Raw genomic sequence first — 15,113 nt, forward strand, 5'->3', positions numbered from 1 at the left:
CCTCTCTATCCTATGATGTGGTTTCGTAGCCACATCAGAGAATAGAGAGACTGAGAAACTCAGAGAAAGATCAGGAGATCACGGAGAAAGATCGGGAAAAATTGCAGAGCACAATGATGTTCGGTCATGTTAGACCAAGGGTTAAGGATGGTTGCCAATCTGAATGATGCAGCAGCGATCGATTACAGGCGACACTGGGGTGCAGCTCTTTGGGAGATCAAAGCTAATACTCGTGTGACACGGCAAACTGAATGGCACAACCACCGAGTGACAATCTATGCACACCGCAGAAGTCACAGGTGGATCCCCGAAATTGCAATGCTCTACTACTGCCAGGCTTCGTTATCGTGCCACGTGTACCCTACCGACGTCCCGTTTTGCTGACCTTTCCTCCGTTTTTTTCCTTTTCGTCTAATAAATATATCCCCCCCCCCTCACACACACACGCATACCGTCTCTCGCGCCGCACATCGTCCACGTCTGCAGAGTTGCATGTCATTTTGTCGTCTCTCAGTCACATTCCATCCATCTACATCAGCAGCTCGATACACTGTGACCCCACGGCAGCTCTTCAGTGTATAGCGAACATGGGTATTCGTGGATCGCTGGCGCTAGTGGTCCTGAAAATACTTCAGGGACTAAGCCGTCTTGAGATGAGCGGACGCTCTGTCTACTCCCAGTGGATCCCTGTACACTGCGGCATCAGCGGGAATGAAGAGGCTTGATGCACTGCGGCAGCTGCGTATTATTCCAGATCAACCATGCAGATTATCCTTACTAAACACGACAGGCGAATCTTCCTGAATGATTTGGTGAGGCACATGTGCAATGGTCTCGTGCGTTTTATCAAGAACTCTGATGCGAGAAGTGGATCCTGATCTATGTTTCACCGTGACTTCCCGCGTGCTTTGCTATTTTGCATCGCTTATGCATAAGCTCCGTCTCAGAAATACGTTCACCCCCACCCCCCTTCCTCCCTATTTCAAGCATCTGCTCGGCCGCCCCATCTCTATGCTCCGCTCTCACTGTGCCGTGTTGGCACATACCAAGCATATACTACTCGACTGCCATCTTTACAGCCTCTCATCCACAGCGCATTTCAGTCTCATTCATGTCATTCATCCTGCCCATCACCCCCCTATTTTTTTAAAGGACGACGGAAGCGAACATAACCTGCAAAGCTGGTTATTGGATTTGGGTTGGATGGCTATGGATTTAGGTATATTCGTTTCGATGCCGCCATTATCGCGATATAAAATTCGCCCGCTGAGGGCCCCGAGCCTCTGGTGAGAGTCGCCGCGCCGCCGTAGCAGACCACAGAAGTGACTCATATCGTTCGCCCTGTTTAAACAATTTAAACACGTTGTTTTCACTGCTGCATTTCAAGAAGCACAAGATATCAGAGTTCGAGGTAACTCATTACAAGTAACTCGTTACTGTAACTAAGTTCCCTTTTTAGGTAACGTGCAACTCGGTACTTTTGCGCCGTGGTAACTCTCAGAGGAACTCGTTCCTTTTGCAGGTACCTTTGCCACAGTAACTTAAATTAAGTTCCAAGTTACTTTTAACGCGCTTTTCACTAACGTCCACATATTTTCTTTCTTTGTCTCCGGTTCCTTCATGGCATTTTTTGCCACAAAACGAGATATTCAATCAACGACAGTATTTTATTCAGGAAGTAAGACCCGCTGCCATTGAAATGAAGCTGAACCATTGTGCGCCCACAGGGAGTAGGATGCAAAGCGTTCGAATAGACCTCTACCAGAGAACGTCATCATGACATTGGTAAATAGACTGAAACCGAAACGAATCCGAAGGAGGGTGCTGGGTGCCACGAACGGGTACTTGTTTGCTTCCCTCCCATTGAAAGAAAAGTAGGGCCGAGGGCCGCAGGCAACTCAAGGTCTAACTAAACTGCTCACGCGCGCTGCACCTGCGTAATGCTATTTTGTGTCTGAAGTAACTTGGAAGTAACTCGTTCTTTTTGTTAAGTAAGTCAGTAACTACGAGTTATATTCCAGACTGAAGAACTTCCTTATTAACTTAGTTACATTTTGCAGACGGTAACGTAACTTGTAACGAGTTCCTTTTGGCGGGTAACTTCTCAATCTATGCAAGGGGGGAATATGGGGGGGAAACCTATATCCCCCCCCGCAAGATATACTGTTTCACGTTATTTTTTGTAACAAGTTCCAAGTGTTGAACTTAATATCTAACCAGCATGTACTCATGGATATCGAAATACTGCTCGTAATTTTATTACCTCATTAGAGGAGATATAGGGTTAATCACAGTAAGGTACTAGTGCTGCAGTCGTTACTAATTGTCTGCAGCACCCATCACGCAACGATAGCCTGTTTAAAGTTACCGCAAGCTTCCACATAGCAACCTTCGGCTTGCAACATAGGATAGCCAAATGTTATCGCGCATAACATATCCTGGAGCACCTTTTTTTTAGAGCTGCGTAATCTCTAGTATGTGCAAAGTTCATAGGCGCAGCGATAACAATTCCCCCTCTTCGGTGCATACGTGTACAATATAGTATCTCCAGACCGCGTCAACGTATAGTGTAAAAGAGGGACCGCTGGGAATTCACGCCCACTTTGAAAAAAAATATCAAAATCTATTTTTTCCGGTAAGCGCATGTTGCTGTGATCGTAAGTGTTGTGGAAGATCTTGCAAATGTTTATAGCGCTCATACTGTGCTGATATCCAACACAGGATCGATACCCAGCGAGAGCGACGTCAACTTTCGTTATGTCTGCGGAACGGTACCTGGTTGGATTTTCGGAAGCCCTCGACTGGCGTCCCATGCACTTTGTAGATCTCCCTGCTGTCTCAGCATGTTCTTTGTGCGGGATGGTCCCCAAAGAAACCTTCGTGTTGGAATGTCTACACTCACTTTGTCCGCAATGTTATCAAGGCGTGTGTAGGCGTGACCGTCGATGTCCGATAGACGATGAAACTTTTCAACAAAGTGAAGTGCGAAGTGTGACTCTGAAAGCGACGCTCGTTCAGAAACTAAAAGTCGGGTGTCCCAACTCGAAACAAGGGTGTGATTTTGTTGGATCAGTGGAAAGAATGCAGTGTCACTTTCTGCAGGACTGTGGTTATCATGTCACCATTTGCAAAACGTGCGGCGATAGAGTACTTGGAAGTGATATGGTACGGCATTTCAAGGAAGAGTGCAGGACGCAATGCACCTCTCGTCGCGGTTTGACTGGCGGAAGCATCTTCGAATTGATAAAACATATCAAAACGTCCATCGGAGGTATCTCTGACAGACTACATGCCATTGAAGATCAGCAGTGCAGTCACATGAATGCAATAGACACTACTAAAGAATGTGTTGCAGCTAACGGGGAAGAAACCCGTAGGTTTGTAGCTAACGTCACGGAACAGTTAGCTGCACTAGAAGAGAAATGGAACTGTCAGTCATCTCTAAGTTCTGGTAAGACCCAAGCGGGAGATGAATTACTGGCAACCATTCTTCAACATCAGGAACGCTTAGCGAACGATGCGATGACCCTAAGTGTTCAGCAAAAACAAACTCACGCGGAGACGCTACAGATCGTCAAGAATCATATTGAACAAATGCAGAAACGTATTGAAGAGCTGCCCATACGTCTCGAAAGCGCAGTGTTGAATACATCTGAACGCTCGCTGCTCAAGACAACGGAAAAGCTTAACTACATGGAAGGAGTGCTACACATTCTGTCCGGTTCCGGTTCGGCTTTCTTCCACGTAGAAGACTTCGCCGAAACAAAGAAACGCTTGATGGCACGTGACTCAGAGAGTTTTGTGCTGCACGGATACTGCGCGAAGCTGCGGATTGACTTCCAAGTGTCCAACGGTGTGACATACTTGGGTCTGTACGTAAGGTTTTGTTCCAGTCCGAGAGATTCACTGCTGAGATGGCCCGCAAATGTCTCCATCTCTTTGACACTGGTGCATCCGAGGGATCAAGGCAACATTGATGAAACCTTCTCTATCTTTGTTTCAATTCCATCACCAGATGTCAGCTACGGAAGTCCTAGATTCGCCAGAGTTGAAGACATTGAACGACTAGGATTCATCCATGAAGATGCCATTACAGTAGCGGCAAAGATGAGGGATGGCAATGCTTCGTAATCTTATTGCACACCTTCCACAAGGGAATACAGCTGTGGTGACAAGGAACGAGATGAAAAAGTGCGTGTTCCTCTAGTTTTTATTACCGTACGCTATCAACAACGTATCAACAAGCCGATTTGTTGCCCTTGTCGCTCTTTTCGCTTCCCTTGCCCCGCTGACACTACTAGATGTCCATGCTTGTCCGAGAAGGACTGTGTCATAGGGCGCGGCGGGGCACATGGTTTGAATGCGGGAACTTCACTGAGTGAAACTTTCGAGTTTGATGTAGCACACAGGATTAGCAAGCAAGCAAGCAAGCAAGCTGGTGTCACGGACTTGATATCAGTCCATGTCTGTGTGAGTGTGTGCCTTTTCTGTGGCTCCTCATACTGAAGGGGTATGTTGCCTACACGTCTGGAGTTTGGCTTTCGCAGTGCTGAGTATCACACCATAGCTTTACTTTTGGTCTTGTGGTTTTCGTGTCGAAGCGGCACTTGAGCGCATACTTCAATTAGCATAACGAAGTTGGAAGCGTATTTCGGTAAGATGTACACCACGCAGTATTGTACCGTAGACAGGATGGCACCAATATATTCCTCTGTTTTGTGGCAGACAGGTATTTTGGACTCAGTTCTGTGAAGGTTTTATCTCATGACAGGTAGATAACGAAAAGTAAATTACAAGCCCTCCACCTCTATACAGAATGCACACGGTATGTATATACAAAGCCCTTTTAGTATATTTCCACACATACTCAGTTTAAATTATTTTTGCGTTTTTTGTTCAATCGAATGCGAAGAGGTTGAATCACACCTTGCCAATGTCCCGTGGTTTGTATTCAATCGATCGTAGCTGAGGCTGCATTTACAAAATGTGTTTGCTTCGGCTCTGTCTGAGAGGTTTAGATTCAGCATCTGACTTTTCCATACACGAATGTTCTGAGCGAACTTTCTGTTATTTCGGTTGGTTTTTTCACGATCAGGTATATGATTGTGACAATAAAGTAAAACAATGCGAAAAGTCGCTTTGATCCTTACTGAGGTGGTATTCTTATTTCTGCTATACCGAGTTCTCTACTTCAGGATATGTCCACAGCGAGAATGATGTTCAATTTGCTGTATGGCTACCGGCAGCGTAACTCACCGTACAAGTCGAGTTCTTTTTGAAAAATGCACCCCAAAACGCTGTCCCTCGGCTAAAATACGCAGGTCGAAAAATAAATAGAGAGAGAGAGACAGGCAGGCAGACAGAGGGAGACCGAAAAAGAAAAGCTGAGACGGACACGATACCTTGCGCCCATAGTGCTTTCTCTCTCTCTCTCTGTCTCTTTTTCTTGTACTGGTCCAGCGTTGTGTTGCTTCGTTGCTTCAAATTGCACGCAAACTCACATCTAGACGTCAGCTTCTGTAGTCGGACGTGGTTGAAGTGGAAGCTGTGATTTTAAGGTTCACAACTTGAAAAACAACTCGAACACTGTCCGTGTTAGTTGTCAAATTTGGCTACATATTTGGCAACATAAAAGACTGCCATTATTAGGAAATTCGAAAGTTTTTCTTAAAGATGGAGATAAGTTTGAAACAGTATCTTAAGCCAACGAACGAACGAACGAAGGGCGGGCTCATGAAACAGCGGCTGACAATAAATGAAAAACAAAATGTACAAAATGTCTTACTAACGTATTTAAAAAATAGAGCGTTCCAGTTTGCATGCACCAAAGTTCAAAATGGACAAATAGCTCTGCACGAGTGAGGCCGAGTGAATATTAGCAGTGGTGCATCATAGTCTCCAGCATTTTCTTCTTCAAATTGTACCTAACGAACAATAAGATCAATTAGCGAAGTACGTAGTACTTCTATTTCGCGGGCCTTCTTTCGAAGCATGAAAGAAAAAGAGGAACGCGTCCACATAAAGCGAAGATTATTGGAAATACCTGGGTTTCTGAAGGCGCCCTCGTTAATTCATTTAATATGCACAACAAAGAGAAATCCTTGCGACTCACGCTACAATACTGCGAACAACCTACAGCAGGTTCCATTCACGTAGAGCACTCACTCGTTTTAAAAACTTGGTGCAAGCATAATGTTAGGACATCCTTCTTAGTACCGCACTGCACTAAGAAAGAGAGCGAGAGAGAGAGAGAGGGCGCATACGCACAATACACATTTATTCCGGGAACGAGGACTAGGTTTGTAGCTACAGTAAAATAACGGTTCCCACAGGGTTGCTCTAGCTCCATCCCACCGACGTAAGGGACTTGAACAAGGACTCGTTCAGCGGACGTCTCCACCCAGCCGTCATGTAGATATAATAGCGATAGAGACGTAAAGGTAGACGATACGAGGGGTAGTCATAAAGTTTTAATGATCGAAAAAGAATAGTTGGATACTTATTTTTTGGTTTGTTGGTAGATACATGTCTGCAGTCTTCGTACACTTTGAAATCCCCGCGTCACACGCCGCTAGAGCAGCAAAAAAAAAAAAAAAAGACGCAGCCCATTAGTAAAGTGGAGTATCGCGCGGTAATTCGTTTTCTGTATTTGAAGGGCAACAAGGCTGAAAGAATCCATGCTGAGTTGGTGGAAGTGTATTGCGACAATGCACCATCATATGACACAGTCGTTAGTTGGCACAGACGCTTCCAGTGTGGTCAAGCAAGTCTGAATGACGAACAACGAAGTGGGAGACCATCTCTCTCTGAGGAACCGGGAATCGCAACACAAGAGGAGACCCTGGTACTCGAAGAGAAATCAGCCATGGATCAGTTCTGCACATCTTGCACGGTATTTTGAACATGACAAAGGTCGCCGCCCGCTGCGTTCCGCGGCTGCTCACGCCCATTAAAAAAGTGCGCCGAACCGAGTCGGCAGCGGTAATTTTGCGGCTGTGTCAGGCCAATCCAGATGACTTCTTTAGCCGCCTAGTCACCATGGACAAGTGCTGGGTGTACCACTAAGACCCAGAGACAAAGGAGCAAAGCAAGCAGTGGAAACATGCGGAATCACTCCCGCCAAAAAAGGCGAAGACCCAACCATCATTTGGCTAGGTGATACTGAGTGTTTCTTTGGACTGCCATGGTGTGGTGCTAACAGATTATGCTCGTAGGGGGCAGCAAACCATCACAGGAGCACACTACTGAAATCTGCTGACGAGGTTGTGGGAGGCTGTCAAGAGAAAAGCGTCGCGGGAAGCTGTCCAAGGGGGTGCTTTTGCTCCACGACAACGGTCCAGCTCATTTTCCAGAAGACACAGTTACACGTGCTTCCTCTTTGGGCTATCAAATTTTGCCTCCCCCCCTCCCCCCAATTCTGCTGACATGGCGCTTCTTCCTCTTTCCTCGGATGAAGAACCCAGTGCTTGGCAAGTTTTTTTTTTTTTTTTTTTTTTTTTTTTTTTTTTTTAGAATGACGGCGAGATGGTTTTCGAGGTAGAACCTTTTCCTGAACAGCCAAAATGCAGACTTCTACAACTAGGGCCTCCGCCAAGTTATACATCCTTGGGAAAAATAGTGAGGTTTAGTAATACCGTTGATAAAGTTATCGTCTCTATCGGAACCAATCGCACTCGTGAGTGACTCAGAATCTCATTCACTGATTGGTCCCGGTTGATATGGTGAGACGCTAGCCACGTTATCCACGGTCTGCTAAAACTCTCTAATCCCAAGCAGCACAATCTACTGAAAGTCGAGTGCAATAGGGGTGGACGGTATGTGTCTTATCCATGTTCTTTAGTTTCACGGGTCTGCTCAAGGCCTTCCACATACCCGTCCACCCGTATTCCACTCGACTTTCAGTACATTGTGCTGCTTGGGAAGGGTGAACATGTAGAGAAGGACTACCACCATCACCAAGTTTCATGGTCGCAGCTTGATTCTTTCGAGGTGATAATTAAAACTCCATGACTATCCCTCGTATATATAGGCATGTGATATACAGCGGACGTCGTTTGCAGATTATGTGAAGTGCACTAAAGGCTTCCAACAGAAGCACGTCTCTACTGGCCAGCAGCACAAGCCAGTGTTTACAGGATCCAGCTGTCGGCACACCTTATCACAGTGCCTGTCCATGTCGTCATTACAGGGCCTGTCGGTCAGCCAAAGCCCGTCACCTCCAGAGGGTGTGCTTGGAAAAAAGGTGCAGGCGATCCCGCCTTTAGAACGACCGTTTCCCCAAGCTATGTTCTCGGTTAGAGACCAGGGAGTGAGCGTAGACAGCGGTGCAGGTACATGTCCCGGTAGAAGATCTCTTTCGAATCTTCGGGTCATTGCTGTAGAGAAACATTCTGGTGAAGAAAGACAACGATGTGAGTTATAGTTCGTGCTAAACGGACTTTGATGAGAACAGCAGGACTATGGGAAGAGCCGAAACGTAACGAATTGTGCCAAAAGCACGAGACATAGACACAGCGTCGTGGCCGCACTAATCTAACACTACCATGACGCGCGAGCTTGTAACCGATGGACAGTGGACCTCTAGACATAGTTTGTTTTTCTTGAACACGTAGTTAAAATTACATGAAAGCAACTATCTATTCAGACACTGGTGAGCGTGTGAAACAACACGGCGGTTGCTTAACCCATGATTATAAAGAACGAGATATTGCTCGCCCTCACGAGTGCACGAAATTGGTGGAAGGTCATGAAGAAAGTAATTGAACCGTCTTAACCGTAATGTTTCTTGATTACCAGGATTCTCGTGAAGGGCCTTTTCAAGCTTGACATTGGAGCTTCATACCTGTCACCGATTCTTAGACTGAGGTACACGCAAAGAACCTTCAGAAAAAAAAAAAAGAAAAAACACCTCCGGGCAGATGCATGCATTGTTGCGTCGCTTGCAATTTATAAGCAAAAAAAAAACACACAAAAAAAAAACATCCTTCCCAAGGTACGGGACAATGCGGAATGGCCTGAGATTGGTCACCTGAAAACGATGTCCGACGATGATTGGCCAAATCGTTTGAGAAGACCAATGAAAGCCCACTCCACATTGTCGGTGTTCTTGAGAAAGAGAAGTAGAGGGAAGGCGTCGAGGGATGGCGTTTTCAATCGCTCAAAAGGTCACTTGGGTACAACACGTATGAATCCTTTTCCTTTTGTATTACTGTCAAGGTAACATCTTTCATTCGGCGAGGAGAAATTTTCGCTGCTTAATGTCCTTTTAAATGCGGGGGAGGACAAAAGCAGCTGTTCGTTCTTCCCCCTCGCCTTGCGGGACTAGACAAGGACAAGTTTCACTCAGAAGCAAAGCCTCGAGAGGTTGCTAGTGCAGCAAGAAGGTGTCCACTTGACCTGCACAGGGTACATTGCCGATCCCTGTAACCGAAAAGGAAATGTTCCCCAATGTAATCAAATAGTGTCCATAGCTAGCGTTAGCAGCCTACATTTCCCTCACATTTGCTCTGCTTCCGAGGTTTTTTAGCACGTTGTAAGAGTCATGTACGGTAACATCAATACCTTACCTACAGTCGTCGATGCAGCTGGAAGGGTAAACAAAACGTGAATGAGTCATAAACTGCCTCTTTTGAGCAATGTGTTGAATGGCCGTTTACGAAATAAATCGCTTATTTGTGATTTAGTGTTCGACAAAATGATTCATAAGGCCTTACTAGTGACGATGAGCGTGATTACTGATAGTATGTGTGTCATCAAGCCAGCATCCATGTCTGTCTGTCTGTGGTCTCAGTAGAACTATATGCACACACGTGTGCGACGGTTTCAGAAAGGCAATAAAACATTTCCCTTTCGCTGATAAGAGCCAGTGTTCGTGACATACAAGTAGAAGCTGACGTGTCCAGCTTGTATCCCAATCGATTTAAATAAGAGGCAAGCGCATATACTTACAGACAAGAAACACTATCCATCTCATACCAGTGCAGATTACAGCTCAGGCTTGCCTTCTGACCATTTCGATCTCGATGGTCCTGAGGGCTCACTTTAACATGTGGCGCACCTGAATTCCTAACAATTCAGCATTTTAGCAACCCTGGTTTTCTTCAGGTGCTGAAGCGTTTGGGAGACCTCCGGCTGCTGCGGGTCGTCGTAACTGGAATCCTCACAATCATCGGATCGCTCTGCATAGAAATACATTCACGTACAGAGAGAGAGAGCAAGTGAGCAAAATGAAGCATGATGAGATTAATGAAAGGTTGTAGGAAAATGAAGATTCACAGGGAACAGACTGTCTAACGGTGTTGGAGCCAGTGATTTATCAAGACTCACCTACCCCCCCCCCCCCCCCGCTCACGCACACAATTTCGCGGACGTCCCATAACATTTTTTTAGATTGCACAATATTTTGTCAAAAACATGAAAATACGCGGGAGTAGCCTACATGTTGTGAAGCCCCTGCGAAACGCAGCGCCCCTAAGGACAATATTCTGGGCAAGCCATCGGTTGGAGTGACGCAACGTTGCCATAAAACCTGGACCTGGATGCCTGGACCCGTCCAGCCTATGTAAGGGCTGTACAATGTACGCCGGCGCTTTTTGATCTATTTTATGAAACGTGTGGAATTTGTGCATGTTCTGTGTGCTCCTGAGTGCAGACACGCGATACAAGTCAGCCTTTCAGTGGAGGAGGACCTCAATTTATTGCCGGGGCGCACACGGTGTTTTCCAGAATACATGTTCTATATAGGGACGTGGGGACGTATTGTAGGGACGTTGATTTTTCGGATACTTCATAAAGTTTGGGGTTGGACTGTTTTCTTCAATATCGCAAGATCATACAACCCAGCTAATTATGCTCAAGTGATAAGCTGCATACGTAGAAAGGGACGTTCAATTCAATTTTCATTTCTACGGAGCCCATGAACAACCGCTGTATGAATAGCTAGTCATGTTAGCCTGCTAACCATGACGTGCCTCACGCTCAGCTCTCATTAACCAAACGCATACTTCTTTTACGGCAGTTCTGTAAAGCTCCTTAAGACTTCTAAGACTGTTACGGTTGCTCCTAATTCCCTTCGCCAAAAGACTTTCGGATAGATGAAGAGCGACCATGAACTAAAACTACTTGGCTCGTCGTAAAATATTCATTGAATGCGTTCGAGCGAAGTCCTCAAATGCTGGCCTCGAACTCACGAACACTTAGATCCCATTAAGGAAAATAACACGTCTTTCATACATTTTCTGGGAACGCCACGCAGCTGCAAAGGCATCGTTAAATCCTAACAAGAAAGCCGACCACTGAAGCGCACATCGACGGTAACCTTCAAGCCTTCGCACTGTTAAGTAGACCTTTCACGACCTGTCATTGAGAGCATGGCGATGTTGAAGATATCGGTCGTCCTCCTGCTCCTCACTAGTAAGTCCTTGCTCTGAATTTGTTTCGTTATGGCTTAACTTCCCCTTTTTATTTCCTTAAATATGCGCTGAAACGAAACATTTCATGAAGCGTTTACTTCTTTAAACTTCCAGGTGTCTCGACGCTTCTTGGTAAGTTTGAAGTAAGTTTGAAGTCGTGGGGCAACCATAGAGTCACACGTGGTTTTCGTAGTACATTAGAGCAATCCCTGTCTTTGAGTGAGCCAAAATCATATCATGTTAACCACTCATTTATCCTCTGTAAGATGAGCCGCGGGGGATTTGTATAGGTCACACGGGTAGGTGTGTAAACACACGCATCAATGAACGCAAGACTAACATGTGAAATAATGTGGCAACTTTAGGGCAACACGTGAGGATGCGCTGCCGCGAAGGGACTTTTTGGCAACACCGTAATAAAACATACTTGCGCCCAGTGAACAGGTGGAAAGGGAGATTTGAGAGCAGTTCTGGGGAATTGGATGACAAGATCACACGTGTGCTAGCACAGCATCGCTTTCACTGACAGAGAAAGTTCTGAAATTCCTCTGCGCTTAAAAAGAAGGGTTATAATGTGAAGGTGTAATGTACGGTTTGAAAACGTATGCAAAAATGCGTAAAAACGAATGCGCGGTGCATGTTCACGGTACTGCCATAGAGTGACCACACCACTGGGCAATAGCGGATCCAGTGGGAGGGGGACATTCGGTTTTCTTCTTCTCCCGCCCTTAGCTACGCGCTTCGGCAAAGAAACCTCCCCTCACCACCACCACGATCACCCCAAATGAGGGCCTGGGTCCCCTCCTGCTGCTGGGTGTATTCCATGTCGGTCCCTCCTTTGCTACAGCTCTTTGTCGCTAATTGGATGTTTCTACACAATACAGCCCAAAGATACGGAGGAGGATACCAGCTTTTACCAGGATTTACCAGGATTTACCAGCTCCCGTGGCTCAGTGGTTAGCGTGCTAGCCATGTCACGTCGAGACTGGGAGGTACCCGGATTCGAATCCAGGTGCCGGCTGTGCTGTCTGGGGTTTTTCCTGGGTTTTCCTCAGACGCTTTCAGACATATGTCGGCACAGTTCCCCTAGAAGTCGGCCCAGGACGCACATTTCCCCAGGGCGTGAGTCGTGACGTTGCCCACATACGTGAGGCCGACAACGGCAAGCCCTTTCACCACCACCACCACCGGAGGAGGATACGGACCTGTACGGCCGAGAGAAGTCGCGTACCCAACCGGACCGGAACGTCATACGGCAGGGGACCCCTTTTGCGCAAACTGGCCTCTTGCACCCCAGCCAGGAGACGTAGAGAGACGGGTTTTGACTGACGTCCCATGCTTGGACGTGTTCCACTTTCAAGATCGTTACTGCAATGGGACGTGCCGGGTCGTGGATCGTGCAAACTACGGCCTGTGTTGCGATTATACAGGAACGTGCTACTGTTGGCGTCCCTGGGTAACCAGGTCACACTTGCAAGATGTCCGCCATTACCCGTAAGGCTCAGTCGTTTCAGGTCAGAGAGACCGTTTTCGTTTTCTTTTCTTTCGCACCAATACATTACTGTCTGTACGATGTTCCCGTCGAAAATAAAGATGAGCGATGGTGTGTGTTCGTGAACGCAAGTTATTGATATATTTATTCGATGTACCACAGGGGTCCTTGTGGACATTGCTTGGGGCCCTGCGATAATAATGTATGCAGCAACGCTGTCAACATACTGATAATTTTAGATATGTCAGAGCCAAATATCAGGCAAAGTTAATGCTAAAATTCATATAATATACGAAACACACGTTTCAGCTGGAGAGCTCTAATGTTTTACTAACTATGGGTACGTTCGCAGGAATTAGAGGTTTATGCGTCACCAGGTATGTGCCCTACTGAAAGTTTGGTGACCCCTGATATAGGCTATCTGTGTGAGATGACAGCTCCAATCAGGAGGAGTCTTACAGCAAAAAAAAGAAGAAAAATAACAGGATAAGAAAGAGAGAGAGGGATAAGAAGTGTCAGTAGAAGAATCGAGGAGAGTAGCCCACGTGTGATGAAGGCGGCGGAAAATTCTTTGTCTACCTTTCTGAGAATCGCCGGCCTCGGTGGCTCAGATCGCGGGTTCGAACCCGGCCGAGGACTTCCAGCATCTTGGTGGCAGGGTACCAGTAGCTTAGACACGCCGTCTTCCGCCGTTAAATGCAGGATACTGTGTGATGAGCTTTTATCGCACGTAAAAGAACCCTCAGGTGGGCGAAAGTAGTCCACAGACCGACCGCTGTGCCGTCGCTCATGATCTGAGTTCTCTCGCGACGTAAACCCTCAATTATTATTATTAGTACTTTCTGAGAACCGCAACCGGATGGAATCGTACCGGGTGAAGGTATCGTATCCGTCGTTAAGTCTGACCTATATGAGTAACATACGGCCTTTTATTTGTATTTTTGTGTATGTCCGCGCTACTGGGCAATAACATATATAAATAAAATAGAGAAGAATGACAGATTGGGCAAACATCAGAAGGAACTAGTAGTTCGACACATGAGCAACAATAGTATACACTATACACACTATTCATTTTCATTCTCATTCATTCTGGTCATCTAGTTCATCGAGTCCTTTTTAGTCATTCATCAATGTTTATACAACGCATTATGAAGGGTACCGAACAATAGCAGTGATGCACACTCCGCGTTATGTCGCAAATCGAAGGCTCTTGGGTTTCCGAATAATAGTAACCTCCGTGTATGGGTGCGGTTAGAGTCACTAAATAGGAAGCAGAGTAGCGACACTGAGCAACGCGGGCGAGCAAGCCCGCCATCTTGAGTCAGGCGCGGCTGCGTCGCCTAGCAATGGTACGCAAATCTGCCCCTTGAGCTGGAGGGCAACGCGCAGTCGAGCCAGAACCCAGGACACCAGTTTTGCGGGGATGTGACTCAACATGGATGGAGAGTTCTTGGAAGGAGAAACCACGTGACACGAAAGGCCCAATCGTGGACACCGAACGGCGGCTCCGGCGCGGAAAAGGAATGCGATGCTCTGTACCCCTATTTAGTGACTCTAGGTGGGGTCGGCCCTTTGCAGAAACAAACGTCGCGAAGCCGCCATTTGTAGGCGGTTGGTCGTTGCTGGGGGGTTCTGTTCTGCATACAACGATTTCTCCATTTATTTGAGCATCTATTCATATTCATCTATTTCACTTCATCTATCGATTTATTCATCTATTTATTTATTTATAAATAGCCCGCTGCTGTTTATTTACTCAATTCCAAAGTGTGGTGTATAGCTTATGCTTTGTCGCGGCCCGTGCTGTAAGTGGACGTCAAGATGGTTGATATCATAGCAGACGACACACTTGTCTTCGTCCGATGCAGAGGGAGCCACGATACCATGCAAACAAGAATGCTAAAGAGACCAAGTGACGTAATGCTGAAAGAAGCCGGGAGTGTCCTCATTTATTACGGGTAGGAAACCACTTCGCGCTAGAGCCCGTGGACTCCTCCTGGCGCTTGTAGCGGTATTCTCCAGGCTCGGTGTCCGAACCTATCACACAAATGAGATCTCGGTTGGTTCCGACGGGCTTCTCAGACTGAGTCATCTTTCTTCTCTCACCTCATCTTTCGTCTCTCTCGCCATGTTGACCCAGGTGAGTAGTACTTGCAACTTCACAGACTGCATCGGCAAGGCACAAAAGCGTCAGAACAAGGCTCCCA

General features: G+C 46.5%; 1 protein-coding gene and 2 long non-coding RNA genes across 4 annotated transcripts in view; 2 read left to right on the forward strand and 1 right to left on the reverse strand.

Annotated features, from left to right (window-relative positions):
* The window catches only part of LOC135391856 (uncharacterized), a 231,398-nt gene that overhangs the window by 70,586 nt on the left and 145,699 nt on the right, over positions 1–15,113 (forward strand). The window lies entirely within an intron of this gene.
* LOC135393459 (TNF receptor-associated factor 2-like) lies at positions 2,532–5,149 on the forward strand. The gene is made up of 2 exons (XM_064623889.1): positions 2,532–2,635; positions 2,722–5,149. The coding sequence occupies exon 2, from the start codon at positions 2,758–2,760 to the stop codon at positions 4,129–4,131; it is 1,374 nt and encodes a 457-aa protein (XP_064479959.1). The 5' UTR covers positions 2,532–2,635; positions 2,722–2,757; the 3' UTR covers positions 4,132–5,149.
* Positions 6,285–9,769, reverse strand: LOC135393460 (uncharacterized). The gene is made up of 3 exons (XR_010422635.1): positions 9,714–9,769; positions 9,567–9,584; positions 6,285–8,390 (listed from the first exon to the last, which is right to left on the reverse strand). It is a non-coding gene; the product is annotated as an uncharacterized LOC135393460 (long non-coding RNA).

The sequence above is a fragment of the Ornithodoros turicata genome, chromosome 4 (genome assembly GCF_037126465.1).
Source record: "Ornithodoros turicata isolate Travis chromosome 4, ASM3712646v1, whole genome shotgun sequence".
NCBI classification, from domain to species: Eukaryota; Metazoa; Arthropoda; class Arachnida; order Ixodida; family Argasidae; genus Ornithodoros; species Ornithodoros turicata.

Bases quoted from the DNA above. Each gene is read 5' to 3' on its own strand.
- LOC135393459 (XM_064623889.1), top strand. From the start codon at position 2,758: ATGTCTGCGGAACGGTACCTGGTTGGATTTTCGGAAGCCCTCGACTGG.